The 12,552-nt window shown below is 36.6% G+C and overlaps 2 protein-coding genes across 3 annotated transcripts in view; one reads left to right on the forward strand and one right to left on the reverse strand.

Moving 5' to 3' along the window:
- The window catches only part of LOC121313540 (laminin subunit alpha-1-like), a 67,255-nt gene extending 61,466 nt beyond the window's left edge, over positions 1–5,789 (forward strand). Inside the window, exons 58-63 of the mRNA XM_041246212.1 lie at positions 795–984; positions 1,223–1,381; positions 1,795–1,948; positions 2,227–2,357; positions 3,567–3,789; positions 4,158–5,789. Of these exons, the coding sequence (XP_041102146.1) occupies positions 795–984; positions 1,223–1,381; positions 1,795–1,948; positions 2,227–2,357; positions 3,567–3,789; positions 4,158–4,318 (1,018 nt within the window). The 3' untranslated portion in view covers positions 4,319–5,789. The remainder of the gene's footprint in view (positions 1–794; positions 985–1,222; positions 1,382–1,794; positions 1,949–2,226; positions 2,358–3,566; positions 3,790–4,157) is intronic.
- Positions 5,790–9,286: 3,497 nt separating this feature from the next.
- The window catches only part of arhgap28 (Rho GTPase activating protein 28), a 69,138-nt gene continuing 65,872 nt past the window's right edge, over positions 9,287–12,552 (reverse strand). The window contains exons 14-15 of one of the 2 annotated variants that reach the window (XM_041246215.1): positions 10,565–10,626; positions 9,287–9,549 (exon numbers count right to left, since the gene is read on the reverse strand). In XM_041246215.1, the coding sequence (XP_041102149.1) occupies positions 9,458–9,549; positions 10,565–10,626 (154 nt within the window). In that variant the 3' untranslated portion in view covers positions 9,287–9,457. Of the gene's footprint in view, positions 9,550–10,564; positions 10,630–12,552 lie in introns of both variants that reach the window. The other variant, XM_041246213.1, reaches the window with a different exon arrangement.

Genomic DNA, 12,552 nt, shown 5'->3' on the forward strand with positions numbered 1-12,552 from the left:
AAGGTGTTGCAGAAACGCATTACTTTACATTCATGTATTCTGTATACTAGCAATATGTTTTTCAGCATAATCCCTATGTTTTTGATATTTTATATTTTTATTCACACACCATAGGTAAATCAGCTAAGGATTTTTTTAGTTTTTTGCTCCAGAGTGTTCATCAGGAGAAAGAGATTGTTGCTGGAGAAAGTGTGATCTGAATACGCTGTAATCTTTATTAGAGAAATTCACTTTTTACTGGCAAATGCTCCCAAATGTACGACGCATGATATGTTATTAATTATTTCAAGAGAGTCATCAATATGTTTTAACATATAACGCTGCAATAAGGACGCCACGAGACACAGTAAATGTAATATAATGCATTTCTTATAAACACTCCAGGGCGTTCTGTAACAATAAACCAAAGCCTGATGCTTATTTGTAAAAAGCCTTTACTGGCATTGAGATTGGCTGAGAGTCAGCTCTGTTATGGTGTAGTGCTCTGGAAATGCTTTGTATTTAAGATTTTGAGCATGGTGACGTGGAAAGCTTTGACGGGTAACATCCTGTGCTGCATAAGAAAGCTGAATGCCAGCCTGGTTTGATCAAGGATGTTTACTCAATGTTCAACTGCAAATTAAGTTTACATGTAAAGAAGTTTGCATACCATAGGCTTTTGTGTGACAGATAGATGTTGCTAAAAATTTTGCTGTGCATTTGTCAGAAGTTTAACAAGGGCTCCTACATCTGTGTGCAGCAACGGAGGTTAGAATGTGTGTCTGCTACTAAAAATCTAATGCATCTATTTAAAGGTTTTCCATCCAGTTAACCTTCCGAACCTTTGCATCAAGTGGTCTGGTTTACTTCATGGCCCATCAAAACCAGGTTGATTATGCAGCTTTGCAGTTGATGGAGGGGTCCTTGCATTTTATCTATGACCTCGGCAAGGGTTCAGCGAGAGTGACGCTTCCACATGTAGTTAATGACGGCCAGTGGCACACAGTAAGTATGTGAAGCGTAATCCTTCAAGTCAGCTGAGCAGCTTTCTTCCAACAATAAACTTCCAATATACTAATCTTGTTGGCGAGACAAAATAACAAGAGGAGTGTGGTTTTACTAGGACCCAATTGTTTTGTATTTATTATTGTTTAAAGATGGCTATTACTCCCTGTTTTTTAAACATAATTCCACTGATGATCTTGCTCCCCAGCTCATTAACCTAATCTCCTGTTATTTCCAGGTGAAAACAGACTTTGCTAAGAAGAAAGCTACAATCACTGTTGATGGGAAGGAGTCGTCTCCTGTCGGGGCTGTGGGAGATGGGAACACCTTGGATGTGGAAGGGAAGCTTTACCTGGGAGGTCTCCCTCTGGACTTCACTGCCAAGAAGATTGGAAATGTAGGTTTTTTACTACACTGTATATAGAGTGTAAGGAATCATGTGATGCTCTTTAACCACAGTGGTGACTTTTAAATTGGGAACTAGCAGGAATGGTTGTAAGGGCCAACACTGATTTAGCAGAAGAAAAAATGAATACAATATATACAAGATGTAATATTATGTATATGCAGTATTATGACATGGATACAACATATGCAATATATAAAATATAGTTTGTGGTAAAACTAATAGAAAGTAAAATCAAGGAAACAAAAAACAGAACGAGTTTGTTACTTTTTGGCATTTGTGAAAATTGCACTTAGAGACCTTAATAAGTCTGGCCCATGATACTGATCGTGGAACTAATTGTTTTCCATTCAAGTCTTTTCTTGGCACTTACAGAGGTGTAATTCTGTCATTAACACGCTCAGGTGACGCACAGTGTTCCCGCCTGCATCAACAATGTAATGTTGAATAACAAGCCACTGGACCGAGACAATCCCATCTCTGTATATGCAGTAAACAGGTGTTACGAGGCAGCTCAAGAGGGCACACACTTTGATGGAACTGGATTTGCAGCTTTAGGTAAATATTAGCATTTCAGTTTCTTTCTCCAGTGTGGTTCAGTGTATTAATGATAGAGTCGGCACTGATTTGAAACAAAATGTGTAATAAATGTTAATTTTTAAAAAAAAGAAGTAACTTAAACTAAATGATAAGCTGCCTACACTGAGGGGTTTATTCACTCACTGATACAAAATATCAAGAAATGAACAACACCTGACCACTGACAATTAATTATACTGTATACTATTATGAATTGTGTGTTAAAACAAACAAAAACTTTTATATTTTTTCTGCAGCAAAAGGCTACAAAGTCAGGTCAGATTTGATTATCTCATTGGAGTTCCGCACGCCACTGCAGAGTGGAGTCCTGCTGGGAATAAGCAGTGCCAAGGTGGATGCAGTAGGACTGGAACTTGTCGATGGCAAGGTCAGTATTGCACATATTGGGTTGAATACTGAAAATGTACACACGTAATCACTGCGTACAGAAGCTTTGTAGCTTTATTAATGACACAATTTTTTGTGTTTTTAAACTGTGAAACATATTTACTTGCATTGCATATGCATAACAAGTTTAGTTTTAAACGAGGACAAACAACCACAGATTTCTAGCAACCCAAGAATGTACTGCTACACAAACAATTGTGAACTGCACTAGAAGTTAAGACCATGAAACAGCTGCCAATATTGCTGAGAAGATGTAATATGTTATATTGTTATATCCAGGGCAGGACAGCATGATGGCTAAGCTGTCCCATGATACTGATCCATGATACTGATACGTATCCATTTCTAAAAGAACAATGTAAATATACATATGTTTTTTATCACTTAAAAATAAATACATCAAACGTTTGCCTTGTGGTCACACTGCCTGTTACATTTAGGAACCTGGCAGCCCGTTTTAGTTTACTTCGTCTGGTAAAATATTGAACAAATATCATATAGAGCTGCACAATTTCATTAAAATGTCTTCAACAAAAAAGGCACCATCTGCATCAAAGATTGGAAATATTTCTGCTAAAGATCACCCTCTCCAGTACAAGAAGGGCACGTTTCACATGTCTGTGGTTTTTTACTTTTATATTTATGTTTTTATTTTATTTACTAATTCACTGATGGTGAAAATAGAATATCTTTAAAAGATGGACATGAAAAACAAAATACTCTACAATTTAGCATTTACTGTTTTTCAGGTAAGCATTTCAATATTTAGGAGCATTTGTTGTATAATAAGCCTGGAGAAACAATTTTGAATGCGACAATGCTATTTTTTTCTGCTTCAATAAATTTGTTTAATTGTGAAATACCTTGAAATGCCTATTTTTAGACTGTAAAATATGCAATTTTTTTATGATGAAAAATACAGACCTAATGATGGCTTTTGAAAATGTTACCCTCTGTGGGCCATTTAGACCTTTGGGACTAGAGATGTTCTGAGTGCACTGTAAAGGAAGCAGACAGAAGCGTTTTGCTACTGCCTGAACACTGATGAAGGCATTACCCAAAGCATATGGCTAATTGGCTTTGTTTCCTAACATTACTGCACACTAAAATAGTACTCAAACTTCCTCTGCACTCAAAGGCATAATTAAGAATGATTTAGATATTTATCAAACTGTATTGTCGTTTGGAGGTTTTATTTCATGTGAACAATGGGGCAGGAAGAATAACCACTACCTACAGTCCAAGTGACTCCAGCAGCCTCTGTGACGGGAAGTGGCACAAACTCCTGGCTAACAAAAGCAAGCATTGGTTCAGTATAACCATCGATGGACATACGGTTCGGGCACACAACCCCTATCCCCAGTCCACATCTGCTGAGACCAACAACCCAATCTATGTGGGAGGTTTTCCTGGTATGTATGACTTTCCATCTGAGACTGGGTTCAAGTTTAAATATTATGGACATGTGCTGGTTTTGCATGAATGCAGATGATAGCTTTCACATTTCAGTATGCACTGGTTTTACTTTGAAATGCGTATTGCTCACAGCACCGGGGACCTTTCTTTATTATTCCTGCGACATGGCTTGGTGTCATTCTGGAAATTCAAAAGGCTTTTTGTGGTTTATGTAGCAAAATAACTACACTCACAGAAGAATCTCTGCATTTTGTTTTGACCAAGATGCTTTTCTAAGTTCATTGTGTCCACCTGTTTCAAATAAATGAATACATGAATAACTTACTGTAACTAATGTGCCTGTTTTTTTATTTACCCATTACAGGTGATGTGAAACAGAACTGTCTCACTATCAAGACTCCATTTCAGGGCTGCATGAGGAACCTCAGGCTTGTCAAAGGAGAGCACAGTGAGGCCTACTACTTCAGCGGAGCTTTTGAACTCCGTGGGGTTTTCCCCAACTCCTGCCCAGGTGCTGAGCACTAACAGTACTGGAGGGAGTTACAAATCCAGAGACATGGCAGGCTCAACTCAGGACTGGCCTTGTTTTTAACAAACAATTTAAGACTTTTTATGTTTTTTACTAAAGTATTTTAAACAAAAACCTCTACTAAAACTACTTAATAGTATAAAAGTATACATTTTGATACAACAATATTTTCAAAAACAAATGTGATTATTTGTTCATTCATAGATGGAATATTTTTAATGCAGTAAAATAAATGCCAGACAATTTTTTTTATTAGTTGTTGTGTTTTCTTTAAAAGTGGCATTACTGTTCACAAACATTAAGTTACATCTTCAGCATATTAAATTTAAAGATGCACCACATGCTACCAATATTGTAAGACTCCTGAAAAAGCCACAAATCTCAAGCACGTCCAAACCCTCATGTCCTTTTACTATTTCAGAACTATTCATTACTATGAAATTCAGTGTTCAGTAATCTATGGAAACAAAGGTCCCATTGATAAATTACCCATGCACGTTATACTGGTTTTGGACTATTCACACTGGTTTTGGACATTCAAAAAGGATTTACAATGTTAGTTCTACCAATACAACTAACTGTCGAATGCTAGAGCTGTGTAATTTGTGAAGCTACTGAAAAGGCATAAATTAGGACCAGTCAGCTGGAGTATATTTAAAATTAAAACTTCAAGGTAATGTTGCATTTTACCCCCCAAAAATACATGTTACTCTCTCATTGAAAATCAGGGAAATGCTGCCACAAGAAAAAAAGACATTGTGTGATATTACTGAAACTTTAAGTTGACATTTAACTGGAAGAAAATGGAGACAACAGGAAAATTCATCAAATACCAGTGCAGCAACTCAACAACATTATAGTATACTGGGAAAACAAGATGGCTATTTAACATGAGACACAAATATGTTCAATTTACTATGGTAACCAAACGGACAAAAACAAAACAAAGTTTAGTGGCAAAACAAAAGCATTACAAAAAACAAGGGAAGGGAAATTGCCATATGTGCTACTTCAAGTTATTGTAAATGGCTACAACTAATTATAACAAATAAAGTACACAAAGTGTGCAAAAAAAACCTTGTATCTGAGGCTTCTGGTGACATGGTCCTCTACCTTCGGTCTCCTCATTTATCCTGCCATGAGAGTTTATTCCTTACATTATTATTCCTGTTATTGATGTTTTATTTTTCAATTTCCTCTTTTGTAACGTGAAACAAAACAAAAGTGTATGTTATTCACCATGCTTATGGGTGGATGCCCTTGAGCTGGTTAAGATTTAATGTAGTTTCTACATGAATGTACTGTTCATGCCATTCATAAAAATGGTTCGCTGCAGCTTTCATAAATACAATGTCACACTGCACTGTTGGGTAGCTTTTACACACACTACAAATATGGATTAAAACAAGTGCACATTAATACAAAACAGTTTTTTTTTTTTTTAAATAGATATTGTATATATTTTAAAACAATGGTAAGTACAATATACATTTTTACAAATACATTGTGTGTAGGGTTAATTGGACTGTATTTTTTTCATTGTGTACAAATTCAATTTTTTTTTTAATTTTTTTTTTTACCTAAACCCAGTAGCAGGACTGACAAGTACGGTTTATACAGTCACACTACAAGTCTTTTATCACTAGTATGAGAACATATTAGCTTGTCTGAATTTGTATTTCCTTCAACAGTTTTGGTTACAATGCATTTGACGCAGGCCTTTGGAAAAAAAAAAAAAAAAAGCTGTTTATTGAAACAAAATATATTGTTAAAGTTATATTCACTAAAATGAGTCAGAAAAATAAATGTAACCAAAATCTTGCGCACCACAGACTGAACTGCATTATTATATAAAAATGTAGATACAGCCAACTAGTTTATAACAGAACTACAGCAGTAAGAGTTCTGTAGATATACTATAATTGGGTAAGGGGGCAATACAAACAGCATTTCAATTGGGCCATTCCCAGGCAATAAATGCATTCTTCATAAAATATTAAGCATAATTATTATTGATGTTTTTATTTTTTAATGTTCCATTTGCCAAGTCCTCTACCACCATCTGAAAAAAAAAACTTTCAAAGACAGTCCTCTTGCAATGAACTGGAGAAACATTATGGCCTTTCATTAGACCAGAACATTAGCGGTGGCTTAAATGTTGAATGGGCCTCTGTGGTATTAGAATGATGTACATTAGAATAAATGTTTCCGGTCATATTAAGTGCAATGCAAAACACATTAGTATCACATGATTTGGCACAGTAAGTGCAATAGTTCTGATTCTAATCAGATGCAAAGTATTCTGGTTAAGGCTCTTGATGATGAGATCTGATTACAGTGGCCTCTGATTACCTGAGGCAGACCTAAACTTCTGATTGGCTGATTCACAGTGATATGTCTTAAATTCACAGCAGTTTCCTCATAAAGTATTATATCTGTTACAGATAAATCACACAAATACACTGCAGCACAAGTGTTAAAGGAATAGAGTATTTCCTCCCTACTTCTGTAGGGAGCTCACTAGAGTCAGATATTTAGCCATAATCTGTAAAACAGGAAGAGCTTGAAGAGTATGCATACATTGGCTCAAAATAGGTGCCTGGATTTAAATAAATATATTTGCCAACAGATGTTCTGCAGTTTCCTTCCAAAAAGCAGGTTAGAAGCTCAGAGGTCCCACTGCTAATGAATATTAAATGACAAGTTTCAAACTGTTTGCATCACATGCCACCTCCATTTAGTGACTGACTAGCTTATTTCTTTCAATGACATGCAGTGGTTTCCAACCCAACCCTGGTCCTCTAAAAACTCAACAGCTCTTTTATGTCCACTGTTAAAATAAAATAAAAAGTTAGTTGTCCCCGAGGACTACTGTAATGTAGTGTTCAGTGTATGCATCTTTTGACCTTAAGGTCCTGAATGTAATCTGAATACCTGTCAAAAAATGGCTGTGGTTCGATAAATCATGCAGCCTCACAGATCCTGTTGTAGAGGGCTTGAGACTTACAAGTACTCCTTCAAGTTCTTGCTAAAGCCGAGGCTACACTGAATGTTACCAACCTACAATAACAAGGCTTCCTGTGACAGTAATTGGTGATCCTGCAATACAGACCAAGTATAAATAAAGGTTTCCAGCACTGACACAAATAGTTTAGAACAGTATGTATGATACAAAAATCTGAAATATTAGCACACATTGTTACCTGGAGCAGCTGAGCCACCCAAGCTGGTCTGAACTAGGTTTTTCTTTTAAAAAGCCCATTGTGCTACAGGTCCATTCAAGTCAAATGACCTGCATTTCACACTGTGCAATGGTATTGCATGTTGTTTGAAAGCAACAGAAGAAATGCAACACTATGGTACAGTAATACATTATAATTCAATGTTTTTACAGATAGTTGGAGCTACCTGTTAAAGGACTATATCTATTTTATGACAGATAGGACAGTAAAACATCTTCATTCCGTATGTGTACGTTTAAAAAGAGCCATGCAAAGGCAGTGGTGTACAGTACTTTTTTTGTTTTCTTTACTTTTGGGAATAAATATTTTAGTTTAATGACTTAAATAGTAAATAGTTGGGTTCCAAAAAATACAGCGTTACACGTTTCCACGTGTTGCTACAACTGTTTAAATAACGTACCTGTCATTTTTATTTTCAATGTTAACATCCTGACAACTTTTTACACTTACAAACTCTGTTTCAAATCTGTTTTCAAAATGGCCACGCTCGTGCACTGATAGTGTCAGGATTATTGCCCACATTGTCACACAGGTAGCACAGCAATAACAATCCATGTGGTACGGAACAAAAAAGTCCGAGCAGTTACGTTTTTTTTTTTTTTTTAATGGCTCTTCCTGCAGTGATTAGACAGATTTCAAACCCCAGTGAGCAGAGGAAAGGAATATCCACTAGAAACTGTCCTCAGGGCATTAGATGGTTCTAGGGCATTGGCCAAGCAATCCCACCTTTCACGTCCAGAGCTCGGCACCTCCTCGACATCAACCCCCCTGACCCAGACCAAGACCCAGACCCAACCCCAACCTTTAGTAACTCCAGCCCTAAAACCTAACCCTAACCCAATACCTAACCCTTAAGAATCATCTGATGCTCTGAAGACAGTTTCTAGTGGATATTCTTTGGTGCATTTTGAAAAGAGCTTTGAAATAGAGTTTAAAGTTATAAGTGTAAAAAGCTGTCAGGATGTTAACAATGAAAAGAAAAATTACAGGTACATTATTTAAACAGTTGTAGCAACACGTTAAGATATATATATAACTTTATATTTTTGAGAACCCCGCTACTTATTCTTTAAGAGCTTGAGAGCAGGAAACTAAGATATTTATTCCAAACACTAAAGAAAAAAAGAATTGTACACCACTGCCTTTGCATGGCTCTTTTTAAATGTACACTTAGTCTTTAAGCTAATATGTTATTTACAATGAAGTTTTGTGAAAAATATCTCCATAACAAAATACAAAAACATGAGATAAATTAGTGGTATAAATATTGTATGTACATCTTTTTACATCCATGCTTATTTTGCATTGTTGGTGAAAAGGCTTTTAGTTATGTTTTCATGCAGGTAACACCTGCAATTAGGAATTAAAAACAGTGCAGATAATGGCTACAAGCAGCAAGCTGACTTGGCACTGACTGGATTTCATTACTTTTTAAAACATTTATTTTGGCTATATTTTGAAAACTACTCCCAGTAGAATATGTAATAATGTCATGCAAGCAGCAATTCAAATTTGTATGCATTCCACAGGGTCAGCATTTTTGCAAGTGGTTGTACCCATATTAATGTTTCAGTTTGCCTTCTGGCTGAGGCTCAAGCACAGTCATTATATATATATATATATATATATATATATATATATATATATATATATATATATATATATATATATATATATATATATATATATATATATATATAGATATAGATACACACACACACACACAAATAGTGGTCCTTTAGAAACAGGTGGTTCATACTGGTGCATCCAAACCAGTGTCTGATCAGTTGCTTTCATCTCCTCAAAACCAATAGCATGAAATCCAGACATTCCTGTAGGGGGCAGTAACTAGTGCTTCCTTGATGAGAGGGGACTGTGCTTTTCCATAAAGCTTCATGTTGTTCTGGGCTTTAAAATCCATTCACATTGAGGGTTCACATGGTATAAATCTAGGAGATACGTTTCTGGATCCAGACATCGCTCACCTGCAATTACATGACATCGATAAGGTTCTCAGTGCTAACTGATTGACTTAGTTAGCCCTGCCTGCATTCAGTGGAGGCAAGATTACTGGTGGCACTGATTAAATCCAGTTTAGTGTAAAATCCAGTTTTGAGTTTTATAAAGGTGTCAGAGCACTGAAGAAGTCATTAGCTAGTCCCAATGGAAATCTGCAGTAAAATTACTTAAAATCTGCAAAGAGAAAACACTATTGTCTGCAAAGAACTTGTACAATTCTGCAACAATTACTTTTTAATCAGAAATAGTGGAATTTGTTACTTAAACCCAGGTATTTATAGGAACTATAGCCGTGGCCAAAGATATAGAGATTTGGAGATTTTAAAGAAAAGTGTGCATAGTACAACTCTTAATGCATGGTCATGTGATCTTGGTCAGCCAGTCACAGATTTTTTTATCCAAGTCATAGTGTACTTTTTGAGGATGTATGGCATACAATAAATTGCTTCACACTAACACTCGCACTGAATCCTGCCACACGTCTCACTGCATTGAAAATCCTGCAAGCAGAGGCTGATTCCGTACTCTTTTCTGTGATCGCAGAATTGCATTTTTCTTGAGGGACAAATTAGCGGAAATGTTTCTCTACTTTGTAGTCTCTTATATGTTAAGTCAAGGATTACATTTGCATTTCAAATCCACTAAGGTATTGGAAGTTATCCTTGAAAATTGAAAACCAAAAAAACACATGACATAAGAGGTTTGTGAAATTGTACTGTATTGACTAAAACAATAGTAATATTTTCCAAAACTACATTTATTTTTTTAACTTAAAACTTATAATAATGTACTGTTTACAGAAAATTAACAGACAGCATAATTTATAAAGCTATTTCAATTATATATTTATAAAGCAGATAGTCAAAGAAAAGTTACCAAGTGTTAAAACTCAAATACCAAATACAGCCTGACAGCAAGTGGTTAACACAGACATTCTTCTGTTGGAAATAACTGAAAATGAATGTGAATTTAGAGGCTTACCTATATTTCCACCAACTTCATAGAGATACTGTTTCTGTCTTCTAACTGAGCCCCGGGACCCACTGCTGAAAAGCAACAATAAACACACTGAGGAGTGAAATTCTGCCGGTACTCACTGGTACTCAGTACAAGGACTTATTTTAATGTCAGTACAAAGTACTGGGACTTACTGTATCTGATTTTCATCCAATGCACATGCATTCCATCTACCAATCTACTAGCATTCTGCTAGAAAGCAGTCTTGTAACAAAAACTAAACAATCCTGAAAATATTCTCGAAATGAACCAATGCCAATGGATGACCTATTTACCTTAGTTCTTGGCAGCAACATCATGAGAAGTTATTTGGCAGTTTTGGTGACAATCATTATAAACCAAATCGGTCAGTCTCAACCGCCTTCGGATTTATACGATTGGTCAATAACATTGTCAAAATAATGTGATACCCTCCCCTGATATCGACTATTAATTCTTTAAGAAATGGAAAGTAAAAGTTGAATGAATGAGATCTGAAGCAAGTTACTGTTATGAAATGTTTAATTTAGTCTCCTGGTTAATATATATATATATATATATATATATATATATACACACACACACACACACACACACACACACACACACACACACACACACACACACACACACACACACACACACAGTACTGTGCAAAAGTTTTAGGCAGGTGTGAAAAAATGCTGTAAAGTAAGAATGCTTTCAAAAAGAGACATGTTAATAGTTTATATTTATCAATTAACAAAATGCAAAGTGAGTGAACAGAAGAAAAATCTACACCAAATCAATCTTTGGTGTGACCACCCTTTGCCTTCAAAACAGCATCAATTCTTCTAGGTACACTTGCACACAGTTTTTGACGGAACTCGGTAGGTAGGTTGGCCCAAACATCTTGAAGAACTAACCACAGTTCTTTTGTGGATTTAGGCAGCCTCAGTTGCTTCTCTCTCTTCATGTAATCCCAGACAGACTCGATTATGTTGAGATCAGGGCTCTGTGGGGGCCATACCATCACTTCCAGGACTCCTTGTTCTTTACGCTGAAGATAGTTCTTAATGACTTTCACTGTATGTTTGGGGTCGTTGTCATAAATTTGGGGCCAATTAGAAACGTCCCTGATGGTATTGCATGGTGGATAAGTATCTGCCTGTTCTTCTCATCATTGAGGAGACCATTAATTCTGACCAAATCCCCAACTCCATTTGCAGAAATGCAGCCCCAAATTTGCAAGGAACCTCCACCATGCTTCACTGTTGCCTGCAGACATTCATTCGTGTACCGCTCTCCAGCCCTTCGGTGAACAAACTGCCTTCTGCTACAGCCAAATATTTCAAATTTTGACTCATCAGTCCAGAGCACCTGCTGCCATTTTTCTGCACCCCAGTTCCTGTGTTATCATGCATAGTTCAGTTGCCTGGCCTTGTTTCCACGTCTGAGGTATGGCTTTTTGGCCACAAGTCTTCCATGAAGGCCACTTCTGACCAGACTTTTCCGGACAGTAGATAGGTGTACCAGGGTCCCACTGTTTTCTGCCAATTCTGAGCTGATGGCATTGCTGGACATCTTCCGATTGCGAAGGGAAGTAAGCATGATGTGTCTTTCATCTGCTGCAGTAAGTTTCTTTGGCCAACCACTGCGTCTACGGTTCTCAACGTTGCCCGTTTCTTTGAGCTTCTTCAAAAGAGCTTGGACAGCACATCTGGAAACCCCTGCCTGCCTTGAAATTTCTGCCTGGGAGAGACCTTGCTGATGCAGTCTAACTACCTTGTGTCTTGTTACTGTGCTCAGTCTTGCCATGGTGTATGACTTTTGACAGTAAACTGTCTTCAGCAACCTGTTCCTCACCCAGTTTTATTCCTCCTACACAGCTGTTTCTGTTTCAGTTAATGATTGTGTTTCAACCTACATATTGAATTGATGATCATTAGCACCTGTTTGGTATAATTGTTTAATCATACACCTGACTATATACC

This window comes from Polyodon spathula, chromosome 3, assembly GCF_017654505.1.
Source record: "Polyodon spathula isolate WHYD16114869_AA chromosome 3, ASM1765450v1, whole genome shotgun sequence".
Taxonomy (NCBI): Eukaryota; Metazoa; Chordata; class Actinopteri; order Acipenseriformes; family Polyodontidae; genus Polyodon; species Polyodon spathula.